At 36.9% G+C, this 15,935-nt stretch overlaps 2 protein-coding genes across 2 annotated transcripts in view; both read left to right on the top strand.

The window, feature by feature from the left end:
* The window catches only part of LOC136032317 (trypsin-1-like), a 251,733-nt gene that overhangs the window by 145,730 nt on the left and 90,068 nt on the right, over positions 1–15,935 (top strand). The gene's annotated exons all lie outside the window — the stretch shown is intronic.
* Positions 11,305–15,935, top strand: part of LOC136032315 (trypsin-1-like) — a 40,744-nt gene continuing 36,113 nt past the window's right edge. Inside the window, exon 1 of the mRNA XM_065712616.1 lies at positions 11,305–11,422. Coding sequence (XP_065568688.1) covers positions 11,401–11,422 — 22 coding nt within the window. The 5' untranslated portion in view covers positions 11,305–11,400. The remainder of the gene's footprint in view (positions 11,423–15,935) is intronic.

Genomic DNA, 15,935 nt, shown 5'->3' on the forward strand with positions numbered 1-15,935 from the left:
CAAAAAAAAAATTCCGGATACGACGCGGTTACAACCAAAATTTTCCGTCTTGTTTGGCCTAATATAGAAGCAAGGAAAATTTGATTTTACGATACAATGTGATTTCTTGTGGTGTGTGTAGTAGAGCTTAACCTCAGCAGTAAAGCTTAGCGTGTTATCCCATCAATCATGCATATTTTTAGATATTTTTAAGTAAGATAAAAGAGTGTAGCGCCCCCTTTTTCCATATTCAATATTTCTTTAAAAGATGAAAGCACTATTTTTTTTATTAATGCGAATGAAACCGAATTCTCGTACAGTTCTAATACTAACAACTTAGTATATGAGACGGTGTCTTCAAAAAAAGTAAAATATATCTATTTATGAGCCTACCCTGCATCACAAAATTTGCCCTTCAGTATCCCATACCCTTCCTGAAAATAACTTTTCCTGAGAGGTTTAACTCTATCCCTCAAATGTGAAACAGGGTAGACTTCCAAAACTGCGCATGAAATTTGTCATCATTCTAAGAAAACCTACTTCCCGCATAATGAGAAATGCTTGATTGGCTTCAAGTACCCGTTGTACACGCTCTCAACGCAAAGAATTATGGGCATAGGCAATTATATAAGCGGATTTTTGTCAGTAATGTCGGATAACATTTGAAAAAAACAATATTAGTTGCAAAAAAAACAACAACAAAAAACAATGCTATCTAAATTGTCTGATAATTAATAAATTTTGTATCTAAAAATAAGTGGATTCGCCACTGCTTTCCTGGGCTGTTAAAAATACAATAACAATGCCAAGAATATACAGTACCGAATGAATACAATACCAAAAATAAGTAAATTTTCTGTTTAGGTACTTAAGCCTTCCTCCACGAGTTTAGAATTCAGTCCAATTCTAGGGAGGAAATTCCTGTTCCAAACAACCTTGTGCATAAAAATTTTATCGTCTAGTTTCGATATATTAAAAGTGAATATTACCTTATTTCACCTTGTTCACAGAGGATACATTGTGCACTTCTGACCATTTCAGTACCGTTTTTTGGGTTTAAAGTGGATACAATTTTGTAAAAAGGGGGTTTTAAGCCTGTTTCTCAGTGATTATGACAAACTTTATGTTACATACTCTCTCCCCTACTGGCATTAAGACTTAATATTTTCAATCAGAAAAAAGAAAAGGTAAAAAGAAAATCTATCTTTCTCATGAGTTATTTTAATTTCGCCGGCCACTCTGTATTGTAAATTAAATAAAAAAACAAGTTTTTTTTTTAACTGAAAGTAAGGAGCGACATTAAAACTTAAAACGAACAGAAATTACTTCGTATATGAAAGGGGCTGCTTCCTCATCAACGCCCCGCTCTTTATCCATATAGGAGGTGGGCTGCCCCTTCGTCATGCCCGTTCTTTATGCTAAAGTTTAACTTTTTATCTCAATTCTATAAAACAAGACTCCTGAAACTCAAGATCTGTTGAATTTCGATGAGAACTCTTTTTAAAGAACTTTAAGACTTCAGCGTAAAGAGTGAGGGATCAGGAAGGGGTAGCCCCTTATACACTGAATAATTTCTGTTCGTTTTAAGTTTTAATGTTGCTTTTTACTTTCGACAGTATTTTTTTTATTTTATTTAATTAAGATTGTAGAACGGTTAAATTTAAAAATCTTGCGTAATATTGAATCTTGACTCTTCAATAGCCTAAAGAGACCTTCGACAACACATTATCTTGTTTATTCAATTGAAACTATTCTAAGTAACGTTGAGAAACCGATTATTTGACTTAATCTTATTTCTATTGACTCAAAAGAGGCTTTTGATTTAGTTGATCACCAAATTTTAATTAGTAAAGTTCGAAGGAATTTTTGAATCGACGATCTTCGAGTAAACTATGGCTTTTTTAATTTACGATAGGCTGCAAAAGCTTTAATATAAGAACATTCCATTCCAGTCCCATCTTTACTTATTTTTGTATCATCCCACGCTACCTGTTGGGTCTCGGCCTTATAGCCTTGTTAAGGGTTCACTCAGTCAGTGCAGTAATGATTTATCCTGGAAGTTTGCAACACCAATAGTGATACCAATCATGATACTTTCATCTTGAAATGAAAGCAAATGCTTTCATTTCATTTCATTTCAAATGCTGGGAAGCAAATGCTTTAAATGTGAAACTAAATCTTATTAAGCCTTTTTTGACAAATTACTTTCCTTAAATCATCCCTGTTTTCCTCCATACTGCTCCACAGCGATAGCCTTGATTAATTAAAAATTCCTCGGGGCTATTTATATGTACTGACTCTATTTGGAATTTTCAGGTTTCTAACTTTAAACAAAACCATCTCTGGCTTTAAATCTCTGACTATAAAGTTATATATATATATATATATATATATATATATATATATATATATATATATATATATATATATATATATATATATATATATATATATCATGAAAAGAGAAATCACCAATGCTACAGCACAAACACAAAAAAAAAAAAAAAAAAAAAAAAAAAAAGAGACAGAAGGAGAAAAGGAAGACTGTTTTCCTAAATTAGTGATTAATATAGACCAGCACTTGAATGAGGCCTTAACCCTACTCATCCATACAATCACATAGGTCAAACAGCATAGCCACACACAATCAACCATAAAGAATAATCCATGGACAGGCAGCCATGTCGTCAATAAGTACAAGTCGTCATTTACCGAACAATAGAAAAAATAATATAGACAAATAATCCAGAGGCAACACCCAACATAAGGGCTCATCAGGAGAATACACTGGCCTATATAGGGTTTCGCCACTCTAAATTCTCTACCCAGCACAGTGTTGTGGCTACCACAGAATATCCATGGCATCCCCGCGTCAGGTATCACCCCCAAAATACATGCCTATGAAAAAAAAAACAGCAAATGTAAAACAACCAAGTAAAACCAAAACCAGCTTATCCTGTTAATATATCCCTCCCTTTAGCAACAATAGGTAAACTAAATATTATAAATTTTACCAAATCACAAATATTAACACATTGCAAAAAACCTGAATGAACTAAACAATTATAGAATTCATCTTTACCATGTGGCCAATTTTTTAGATGTGCCGCCAGTCTTGGTAATTACCACGCCCTTTGGTATCAATCTTTTAACAAAATGTGTTATTTCAAAAGAAATGAAAAACTATTCATTCTTAATAGCTTTGTCAACATATGGGACTTAAACTCAAACTTTTCAACACCTTTTAGGGGCGTGGTATGGTGAATTTGAGGTATGAGGCATTTTTTCGGCTTTTTTTGTTGTCTACTGAAAAATCCCATATTAGGTCGCAAACAAATTGCTATTTAGCAATTGCTATTTAGTCCCGACCAGTGGGCACCCTGGCTAAGAATATCTGAAAAAATCGATTCAATCCAAAAGAGTGCCTTAAAAATCACCTGTATAACGGGAAGAACAGGGGACGGGGAGATAGGGGGTTTGATCCCCTCCCCAAATATTGTTCCGGCTCTGAAAAACACAATAAAATGAATATTATTTTTTATGCGCTTTTTAAGTTATTAACTGGAAAAAATATTTTTGTAACCCCCCTCCCCGCCAAAAAAAGTTCTGGATCCCGCCTTGATGATAACCTTTGTTACTCAGCTTCTAAATAGTTGATTTTTCCTGTTCTTATTCTCCGTTTCAAGCCGCAATTTTCTGCATTAAAAGCCTATCCTTTCTTAAAGTATGCATAATTTTTGCCTCTTTTTTGTCCTTTTTGTATTATAAAAGTAATAATTTGGTTATCTTACTTTCTCAGGGCCTGATTTTAGATTTTAACCTTATATATTTGAAATCAGCATAAAAATCCGATTCTTTTACAGTTTGTCACCACAAACTGTTTGAAAGTAGAGAATACTGCCACTCCATTTGAACCTAATGGGTATTTTTGCGTTTTTTGTTTTGTTTTTTTAAAACTAGTGCTGACGAGAATCAAAAAGAGAAGTCTGTATGGTCCAGTATGTAGTGAAAACAAAAAATTGGGAATCAGTGGTTCTGTGTGTTTCTCCTCCAGTCTACCACTGGCTTTGGGAAGTAAAGGTGTGTGATATCTTTTTTCCTATTTCTATTTGTTCATAGTTTTTTTTTCGCAAAAATCGATTCTATCAAACATTTTGATAGCTCTCTGATAGCTAATGAATTAAAAAAGTTTTGAAATCATGACATTATTATGCCCCTCTCTCCTCCCTCTTTATTATATTGCAGCTGTTGCCAGCGTCACATTGTTTTTCCTTACCGTCCTGTCATCTTGAAAATTGTCGTCCTGTCCTCTCTTTCAAAATCCTATCGATTATTTGTTCATAGGTACTATCATTTTAGTGGGGCTGTTAAACGAAAAATATCACTAGAATCGAGCACTTCTGGAAAAAAGCACCAATATTGGTGGATATATAAATTAAACCACGGGAAATCCGATGGTGACGGGAAACACATGGAGCGGACGAAAGAAAGTATCTTTACGAGCACCCGAAGTGTAAAAAAATCGCAAGTTTACTGGTCTCTCTACAGACGCATCAGAACTTCTGACAATACTTTTTAAGATATGGAGGTTCCAATGGTGGCTAAATAAAAAGCAAAGGATTGCTTTGAAGTGCACAATAGAGCACTAAATAAGCGCGTAAAGCGGAAAATGGAAGCGCATATTCCAAGGAATACAAAAACTGGCAAAAGCATAGTTTAGAGTACTAGAAGTTCGACTATTACATGAAGCAGCTCAGGTTTGTCTGTCCAAGCGCGTATTTGCACGCTCAAAAGCGCGCAAAAAGGGCAATACTGATGGAACGTTTTGAGGAACTCCGGAAAAAGTGAAAATATAGTATGAAATATTTTGAACCCTACGGTAATCAGTATGAAGTCGAGCGATTGCTCTATAACGCCCTATAAAGCACCCAAAGTGCTAAGAAAGCGCAACTTTACCAGCCTCGCTAGTGAAGCATCAGAATTTCTAAAAACACGTTTTAAGTTATGGCGATTCTAATGGTGGCTTTACAAAAACCAAAGAGTCACTCTGAACCGCGCGATGAAAGTGCTTAAAGCACAAAATGGAAGCGCAAATGCCATGGAATCCAAAACTGGCAAAAACATAGTTTAGAGTACTAGAGTTCGGCAATTACAAGAAGCAGCTAGAGAGTGCGTGTCTAGCGCGTCAATGATGACGGGTAGGAAGTCGAGAGATTGCTCTATAGCACCTATAAAGCAACCGAAGCGCTAAAAAAGCGCAAGTTCAGTGTGGCTGCTACAGTGACAACTTCACTCAGGTTTAGCACGTAACAATGCCGTGTCGTTTCCTGGACTTAACGGCCCATAGGTTGAAAAGTGTATTCTGGGGAAAGGTTTCCGGACAAAAGCTTTTTGTCAAATGGAAATAGCATTGAGGTATATGTAAGGCTTTTATAAATAAGGTAATATATGACGACTATGAGACTACCAGAAGGCATAATTACATGTAACTGAAGCTGCGTATGTGTACATTGGTTGCAACACCAGAGGCGCTGACTTGAAAGAGTTTTTCAGACACGAGAACCATCCTTTCCTGCCTTCAATTTTTGATCAGTGTAATCTGTGATCCGGCACGATGTCTGATATTGCAACTCTACTCACACCTTATTCTTCTGAAGTTGTGAACGAGAATCAAACGCCGATTCCAAGGATTTTGATGGTGCTGTCCTAGTCCACCTTATAAATGCAAAAAGCTAGACGTTTGGCGAATATGTTACAAAAAAAATCTACCAAAACCTTCATAAGCACTTCATAAGTAAAACATAGTGAGTTGACGTCGTATTTGACTTTTATAAGTCTGACAGCTTGAAAACGTCTACACGAGAAATGCGCAGCAAGGCTATGTTTCGGGCAAAGGTTGAAGAAGGAACGCCAATTCCAAAAAATGGACTAATTTCCTCCGGTGTTTCGACAACAAGTAGAGCTTCTTCGATTTCATGGCAAAAAAGATGTCTGAAACTTTTACCAATCATTTGGTTGTCCTGACTTCTGGCGATAGCGCAAGAAGTACTTTTCCAATTGACTTGGTTGAAATTCATCCTAGCAATCACGAGGAGGGAGATAGCAGGATAGTCCTTCACTTCGTTCATCAAGCACCCTGCAGCATGAAATTCATCACTGTCAGTATGGTTGATTTTGATGTAGTTGTTCTACGGCCAAGGGAAGAATTTCCGGTACATTTCTGTCCACGGCATAACAAATGCGCTTGGCGAAGAAAAGGCGCAGTCACTGCTTTTCTTCCATGCTTTAAGTGGCTACGACACTGTTTTCCGGTTTCTTATGGCTTGACTAAGGAGGGCTTTGGAAAGCATGGGAAGCGCACAGTGCAATAACACGAGTCTTCAACCGCCTGTTTTCTTCTCTTCAAGAGCTCACTGAAAACGGCTTTGCAAAGATTGAAAAGTTCATTGTGCTTGTATATGACAGACCCTGTGGAAAAGAGTCGGTAAACAAGTTGAGGAAGTATCTGTTCACAAAAAAAGGATCATCCATGGACAAACTTCCGCCCACCTAGGATGCGCTAAACCTGCACATTCGGTATACTTATATTCAAGCCAAGGTATGGTCCAGTTCTCATCTTGCCATTATTCCCGAAAAGAACCCCAACTATTACGGATGGGAAAAATACTAGCAATAGGCTTTGGGCTTCTCGATAGGCCATGCTGCCCCATGCTTCTGTCGCCTGTCAAGAGCTTATACGATGCAGTTGCAAAAAGCTATGCACTGGGCGCTGTAACTGCAGGAGCAGCTTCACTTTAAGCAACTATCTAACCATGACCAAGAGATGACTTTTGAGAGCCTTTGCATTGAGTGTGTGATTGATAATAGGAAAGTTCTTGTTTGTGTTGTTTATCGATCACCATCGGCTTCGTTACAAGAGTTTTTTTGAATTTTAGAATGCTTCATTGAAGATGTGACTAATTTGAATTCTGAGCAAGTTCTGGTAATGGGTGATTTTAATATTAATTTATTGTTAGCTCAGACAAATAGACCGGGAATTTCTAATCATTTGCATGAAAAATCGCTTGAGTTTCTGTGCATGAACCTATCAAAATCACTTTTACCATCATACAGGTCTGCGACCCGGGTAACGGAAGATACGGCTACTCTCATTGATAATATTTTTTATACTACCCCCGTTACTCTTTCGCATATTATATTTACAGATGTTTCTGACCATTGTGTGGTAGTTGCCGATGTTGGAATTAATCACAGACCCAAATTTTCGGAATTTAAATAAACTCGAAAAATTGATAAAGAAGGAATGGATAAATTGAGGAACCTTTTTTATTTAAATGAATGGACTGCAATTCTAGAATGTGAATGCCCTGAGATTTCTACGGCTCTTTTTTTTTAATATTTCCGTGAGTGCTTGGATGAAGCATGTCTATTGAGGCGCATTAAAATAAAAAAATATACACTCCCTAAAAAACCATGGATCTCACGCGGGCTTCTATACTCTATTTCAATAAAAAATAAGCTATTTAAAATATCTATGTCATTCCCATCTACTAAAAATAAAGAAGTGTTTAAAAAGTATAAAAATGCCCTGATACAGTTAATTCGGAAAGCAAAAGCTAGATATTTTGAAAAATCATTTGTAGAAGCTTATGGGGATCAAAAACACACTTGGAGACTTCTTAACTCTCTGTTGGGAAGGTCTCAGAAATCTTCATTTCCGAATGAAACGTTACGTGGTGATGGTACTTTTTCTTCCGATGAGCAGGAAATAGTGAACTTGCTCAATGCTCATTTTGTAAGCATCGGTGAAAAAACAGCTAATACATCTCATGTTTCTCCAAATAATAATAATAATGATTTATTTAAAGATCACATGCCTCTTCCCTCTGATAAAAGCATGTTCCTTTCCCTGGTCACTGAAATTGAACTAAAACACATCATATCTAAAATGAAGAACGGTTCATCTGAAGCCCTTGATGGATCTTCGACTAATTTGGTCAAAGAAATATTCCCAGTTGTATCACTGGTGTTATGCCACATTATTAATCTTATATTTGTAACTGGTGTCTATCCTTCAACATTTAAATCAGCAAGAATTGTGGCCCTACATAAAGGTGATGACCCGAGGCTTCCTGCTAATCTTCGTCCTATATCGATACTCTCTGCTTTTTCGAAGGTTGTAGAGCGAGCACTGTATAACAGAATTTATTTTTTTTTTGAGAAATTTGATTACATTTCTAAACTTCAGTTTGGATTTAGAAAAGAGCATTGCACTGATCATCCTATGGCTATTATTGTTCATCATATTAGTGATTGTCTTGACCGTGGCGAAACGCCCGCAACTATATTTTTAGACATGCAGAAAGCTTTTGATTCCATTTCTCATCAAATTCTTTTGTAAAAGCTTTCGAATGCTGGTATTCGTGGTAATTGCCTTAGGTTACTTGAATCGTATCTTCATGGGAGGCAGCAGATACTTATATATAATGATGTTAGATCTGATTCTTTACAGCAGTCAGATAATGTTGGTGTTCCCCAGGGATCCGTATTAGGACCTCTGCTTTTCCTAGTTTACATTAATGATTTGTGCTCAGCTACTGGAGTTTCTTCTATAGACACTCAGTTTGCTGACGACACTGCAGCAACCGTTTCTGGTAAATCTCGTGAAGAGCTAGTGGTCAATTTAACATCCACATATGATAGATTGTCTACTTGGCTCTCTGATAATACACTACTTCTGAACAGAAAGAAGACGAAGTTTATTGTTTATAGCAGGACGGGTCACAAGTTTCCAGATATAGAATCAGTTTCCATTTCTGGGAATGAACCTGAGTCTGTTATTGAAAGGGTTGTATCTATAAGATATTTGGGAGTTGTGTTTGATGAGAATTTATCATGGAAAGAGCAAATTAATCAGGTTAGAGCAAAGTCTGCCCGTCACAAGTTTCCAGATATAGAACCAGTTTCCATTTCTGAGAATGAACCTGAGTCTGTTATTGAAAGGTTTGTATCTATAAGATATTTGGGAGTTGTGTTTGACGAGAATTTGTCATGGAAAGAGCAAATTAATCAGGTTAGAGCAAAGTCTGCCCGTGGAGTTGGTATAATGTGCAGACTGAAAAACCTTCTTCCATATAACGCTCTTAAATCCCTTTACTTTTCCTTTGTGCAATCCCATTTTGATTATGCATCTGTTATTTTTTTGAACACTTTTAAAAGTAATTTTACCCCTTTACAGATTATCAAAAATAAAGCAGTTCGTATCCTTAAACCGTTTCTGCCATCGCCATCAAACTTCCCCTTAAAATCCACAACAGAGACCCTTTTTTCACTTCATAATATTCTTCCTGTTCGGCAAAGTATCCAATTTTTAAGTGTTATGTTTAAGATTAAGCTTGAACGAGAAAGGCTCCCCAGATTTTACATTCTTATTTCTACTCCTTCATCTTCAAAAGTTGAAACCCGTGGTAAATATAATCTGCGGACTCTTAAGGTAGTTGCAGAGAGGTCGCGTTTTTGCCTGAGATATTTGATTCCTCTACATGGGGAACGATCGAAAAATGAGATTGATTTTAATGTAAGCATAGATGCTATAAGACGGAAGTTGAAAAGAGTGCTGATTGAAAGTTATAAATCTGAATAATATGAAAAAATGTTTTTTTTTATAAGCATGTTTATTATTTTTTTAATTATTGGGTTGGTCTCCGGGGTTCGCCCTTGAGGCCTCCAGATGTCTTATGACTCACTTGGTTTTAAGTTGTAAATTAAATGTTTCTCAAAATGGTGCGCGGAGGATAGAAATGGTATCGTACGGCACGGGATTTGTTTTTTATTTATTTCTGCCAAGATTTGTTAAGAGAACTATTTATTTTTAATTTTTGTGCATATTTAGTGTTGCTTAAAGGTAGCTCAATTGCATTCGAGCTATACTCTCAGCCTTGAGCTACCTAATATTTTGTATATATTCGTTATATTAAAAGAACCTTGAACCTTGAACCCTTGAACCGATTTTTGTTCTTACAACGGGTCCTGTGGTCCTGTGGGATCGACGTGACTCCCGTCACCGCTAGTCCCCGGGCTTTAATCTATATTTCCAAACATTTTGATGCTTTTTGCCATAAGTGCAGAATTTTTGTGCTTAAGGGCCCCACTATTTAAAACATTTCGATTCAGCAAATCGGAGTAGAATCTAGAAGCTGGTTTTAAGGTACCATGAGTGTAGTGGTAGCTGCAGTCTAGTAAAGAGTTGCACAACAAAGTATTGTAGATTGTGAACTAAACTTTTCACTGCAACCAGAGGGGTCAAAAGAAGTCTAGTTCAAAGGATAGATTTCAATAAATCAAAAATGTTTGACATTCACAAGGTAAAATACGAAGAAGAGTGTGGAAAGAACTTTGAGCTTAATAACGGTTGATCATTCATGCTAGGGCCTGACCAATATGGATTTTTGGGGTCCTATACCGATACCGATATATCAGTATTGCACTGGTACTATACCAATATAATTTGCCGATAAATCCCCTAATAAAAACCTTAATCTGCCCCGTATTATGAATCAAATGTTATCTCTTCTCTATTACATACCAAAGAACAGCCTCAATAGTTCACTTTGGTTTCCAAAAATTAGGTCATTTGCAAGAATTTGTTGATTTACTTTACCTTTTCTGATCTGCAGCTTCTGATCGCTCAAAATAAATGGCGGGTATTTGCCGGAGTGACGAATAAGAAAACATTTAATCAAAGAAGCTGGTTTAGTTACATAAACTCAAATACGCAAAAATATGATTGAAAAAAGTGTAAGATTTTTATTGAAATTGATTATTTCAATCAAAATTTCAATAGTGCGACTTTGATTTTAAGCGTTCATATGTCAATGTAAAAACTTCACATAACATTCATATGATAGGGTTTCTTACTGATGAATCCTTGCTAGGCACACTGGATACAGGGCAGCTAGAGTTTTAAGTTTGGAGGCGGAATTTCAAGAATGAGTCGACAAAATCGTCCAGCATGCCGACAAATGAAGACACATAAGCTAAATTTTCAAGGTATAAAGGCAAATTTTTGCAAGGTGTTGGCACGCGGCGGTGACACCTTGGAACCATCCCCTTCCCCATCTTAAAACACCCCATTCTTCCATAGCTGCGCCCCTGACTGGATATTATGGTTTTAACTGGCTGAATCTTGGGTCTTTCACCGGCGCTAGTGAACATTCATTCAACAGAAACCGTATGATTTATTGTGTTGTTTTTAGGTTTTTGGTAGAGTATCTGTGTTCTTGAAGTCATCATATATTTAGAACATTGCTGCACCAGGGAATTATTGACAAGTGTTGACAACAAATGTACCTTGACTTCATTTGGCTTGTTTTCTTCTGCTCTCTCCAACATGATTCGACTTAGCTGGTGGCTCTGCATCCAATGACTGAACAAGCAAAATTAGGTGAGGAAATCTGGTGCCATTTTCTGGAAAAGGTGCGTATTAAAAAAAAATATATATATCGGCCGATAACCGGTGTTTCTTTCCCGATATCCCATGATGACAGAGACCCTCATATCGGCCTGATAAAACCGGTCGGGCGGTATATGTTGGTTAGGCCCTAGTAAGTACTGCCCTAATACCACATATGCTGGCACATTAAAATAAAGGGAAGAGGGTCAGATGCCTGTGTCAACTTTATATTTCTGAATTTTTATAAGCGTTTTATCAAGAAAATTTGTTTAATTTCTGGGACTGAATTGTTCTTACCATGATATTTTACTGGGAAGAAATGATTCATTTGTAGTCTAGGACTGCAAAACTAGCTAGTTTTCAATAGTTTATTTCCATCATTTGCAACAAGCGGAAGATTGCCAATGTTATTCGTGAGAAGACGGGAATTGGTTAGATTTGGACAGTGAAACCAGTGTTTCCACTTCATGATGGCAAGTTTTCCGTTCTGGTAGACCAAAAATCCGTGAAATTCCGATGACTGAGAACAAAAATCCGTCAAATTTTCCGTTAAAGAAAATCCTAAAAATCCACAAAAAAAATCTGCTCAAATAAAACTCTTGTGGTAAGCAGCTGTTACAAGCAGAACAGTGTGCTCTGTTGAAACACTTCCTGGAGTTCAATGCTGCCCTTAAGAAAGATTCCACCAGATCCGTGGGCAGTCAAATGAGAAAAAAAAGCTAAAAATTCCATTTATTCACCTCTTGAAAAAGGTGGTGTGAACGGGATAGATAACAGGGTTGGAAAAATGATGCACTGGCTACTTGAATTTCACCTTAAATATCGTCAAGCCGAACTGCGGATCAGTAAGTTCGTTCTTACCCAGAGTGTTCTTTCGAGTTCACATCTCGTTTCTCCCTTTTTTTGTTTTTAATGTAACTAATGACCCCCCCCTTCCCACAAACTACCAAAAGAGTTTTAAGACCGATGTTTAAAAGTTCATGGGTATTTTTCATATAGTCCAGAATGTCACCGAGTATCTCGTTGCCTGTAAATTGCTAAATGACTCCCGCAACTATCTCATTGTGAAAAAGACCACAACTTCATGAAACCAAGTGTGTCAGTGACACTTCTGCTTGAGTTGAACTAGAGAACGCTCGTTCTCTCGGAATCTCTCGGAATAGTTATCTCGGAACGCTCGGAATAGTTATCCGTTCTCTCGGAACGCTCGTTTATCCGTCTATAGACTACAATTCCTATCTGATCGTACAGCTCAAACATGCAATATTCTGTTAAGTGGTATACAAATCAGCCTGTTGTCTAAATTATTAGACAGCTAAGCTAACTCAGTAAAAATTGTCCTTTTATCATGATAGAATACGATCTACAGTTACTTTGGGCTAAAAGAGCTCGACGTATTTGATGTTTATTTACGGTAGACCTATTAGAACTCATGAAGGCCAATAATTCCGAAGGTAGCTCCTTTGAAAGCCTCTAAATTTTGAGAAAATACACGCTTAGTAACTAGAACGGATACGGATATCGATTAACTATAATATATAATGCTGTCTAAAAAAAACAAACAACCATTTTCTGGGGTACTGGGATACAATGAAAATCAGCTACCACTGCATGTCGGCGACGGCATCAGCTCCAGAAACAAGAACTTCACGTTGTATACTAGCTAGTGTTTAACACTCTTCAACCTTCATGTTTGCCTTGACCGACATGATTCTTTTGGTCAGATTTTGGTTCAGGATGATCGATTCGGAGTGAACATTTATCCTTTTCATCCCTGCCTTTGTTTGCATCGCAGTCCATAGCGAGATGATTCCAAGAATCAGTTATGATGTTTTTAGGACAATAAAAATATGTTCAACGACGGCGTATAAGAATGGTAGCGAAAGCAAATATCTAATTACGACCATGCCGTTTGCAAACCTTGGACTTCCAGTGGGAGTATTGATCTCAGAAATATTTTTCCAGCAGACCAAAGTTTCAGTAATTTTGGGGAGGTCTGAGACCAGCATTTCCCGCCACTCGTCATGAATGCTTTTAGCATTCCAGTTAAGGAGTTCGCATTTGAGAAGAAATTTTGATAGTTTTATTGGAGCTATCGAGTTGGTGGCCATCACAGGGTCTAACAGATCAGCGTATACGAACATTTCGTCGTCAAATACGAATCTTTGCTGTATCTGCTTAATCGCCTCGACGTAAAGACAACGGGCTGACAAATACACCAAATTAACAGAAAGGTCTTCAGTGCGAGTTCTTTGGTTTGACTGCAACGTCTCCAGAGATTCAGAGGCGAGTATCCCAAAATAAAACTCTTCCAAAGCAAAGTATTCCCTGATATTTTCAGGGTTCAACTCTAGCGCAGACGTCCCTCTGACGTAGGCTGCTTTCATAAGGGTTATTGACAATCTATGGATCCGCAGCTTCACTTCTGGCTGAATGATGGAAGAGCGGCTTTTCGCTCCAGAAGATTTTGTTAAAATCATTGAATAACTCTAGAACATAGCTTTCAAACTCGATTCTCAGAAGTGGATTAGCCAACTCCCTGTATAAATAAATCGCAGGAATCAACTTGACCTGATGACTCACTGCATAGCTCACGGTTGCTTGAAGAGTAGATACGACTTGATCGTGTTAACCCCAAACCGGTTTCTGGACTGGAGTAGGTGAGCTAATTAGTCCGGGAATCAACTATGGTTGAAAAATAGTCGGAACAGAAAACAACAAAGAAACAACAGTAAAGATTAATCAAACAGTTCGTGGTAACGAACTGTAGTAAGGAGCGACCCGGCTCAATAGTAACCAAAACTCTAAAAAATTGAATTTGTATATCAATAGCTACATCAAAAGAATCACATTTTGATGCTGATTTTAAATATATAAGTTTAATCAAGTTTAGTCTTACCCATCAAAAGTTACGAGCCTGAAAAAATTTGCCTTATTTAAGAAAATAGGGGGAAACACCCCCTAAAAGTCGTAGAATGACACCATCAGATTCAGCGTATCAGAAAACCTTACTGTAGAAGTTTCAAGCTCCTATTTACAAAAATGTGGAATTTCGTATTTTTTGCCAGAAGACAAATCACGGGTGCGTGTTTATTTGTTGTTTTTTTTTCTTTTTTCTTTTTCCCAGGGGTCATCGTATCGACCAAGTGGTCCTAAAATGTCGCAAGAGGGCTCATTATAACGGAAATGAAAAGTTCTAGTTCCCTTTTTAAGTGACCAAAAAAATTGGAGGGCATCTAGGCCCCCTCCCACGCTCATTTTTTTCACAAAGTCAACAAATCAAAATTTTGTGATAGCCAGTTTGTTCAGCATAGTCGAAAACCAGAATAACTATGTCTTTGGAGATGACTTACTCACCCACAATCCCTGGGGGAGGGGCTGCAAGTTACAAACTTTGACCAATGTTTACATATAGTAATGGTTATTGGGAAGTGTACAGACGTTTTCAGGGGGATTTTAGTTTGTTTGGGGGTGGAGCTGAGGGGAGGGGCTATGTTGGAGGATCTTTCCTTGGAGGAATCTGTCATGGGGGAAGAAAAATTCAATGAAAAGGGCGCAGGATTTTCTAGCATTACTATAAGAAAACAATGAAAAATAAATATGAAAACGTTTTTTCAAATGAAAGGAAGGGGTAGCATTGAAACTTAAAACGAACAGAGATTATTACGCAAATGAGGGGTTCTAAAAATACTTTAGCATAAAGGGCGAGGTATTTAGGAGGAGATAAATACCTCGCTCTTTATGCTAAAGTATTTTTAGTAATTTAAACAATTTATTCTACGGCCTTTCTGATTCAGGGGTCATTCTTAAATAATTGGGACAAAACTTACGATTTAGTGTAAAGAGCGAGGTATTAACGAGGGTACAAACCCCCTCGTATACATAATAAAAATATAAGATTATGAAAGTTTGTTACGTAAGTTAATTCTTAAGTTACGTATGTTTTTACTAAAAAATTTCGTTAAAGTAAAAAATAAAAACATTCGTTAAAAATTAAAAGTTCTAGTTGCATTCTTAAGTAACCGAAAAATTGGAGGGCAAGTAGACCTCCTTCTCCACCCTTTGTTTCTCAAAATCGTCTGATCGAAACTAAGAGAAAGCCATTTAGCCAAAAAAAGAATTAATATACAAATTTCATTTTAATAATTTCTGTGAGGAGAGCCAAAACCAAACATGCATTAATTTAAAAACGTTCAGAAATTAAATAAAAAAAAACCAATTTTCTTAGCTGAAAGTAAGGAGCGACATTAAAACTTAAAACGAACAGAAATTACTCCGCATATGAAATGGGTTGTCCCCTCCGCAATCCCTCGCTCTTTACGCTAAAGTTTGACTCTTTGCCACAATTCTATTTTTTAAAACAATTAAAAGCTTTAGCTTAAAGGGACTTTAGCTTAAAACTTGAAACTTACAGAAATTACTCCATATATGAAAGGGACTTTTCCTCCTCAACGCCCCACTCTTTACGCTAAAGTTTGACTCTTTCTCTTAACTCTACTTTTTA

This window comes from Artemia franciscana, chromosome 10 (genome assembly GCF_032884065.1).
Source record: "Artemia franciscana chromosome 10, ASM3288406v1, whole genome shotgun sequence".
Classification (NCBI taxonomy): domain Eukaryota; kingdom Metazoa; phylum Arthropoda; class Branchiopoda; order Anostraca; family Artemiidae; genus Artemia; species Artemia franciscana.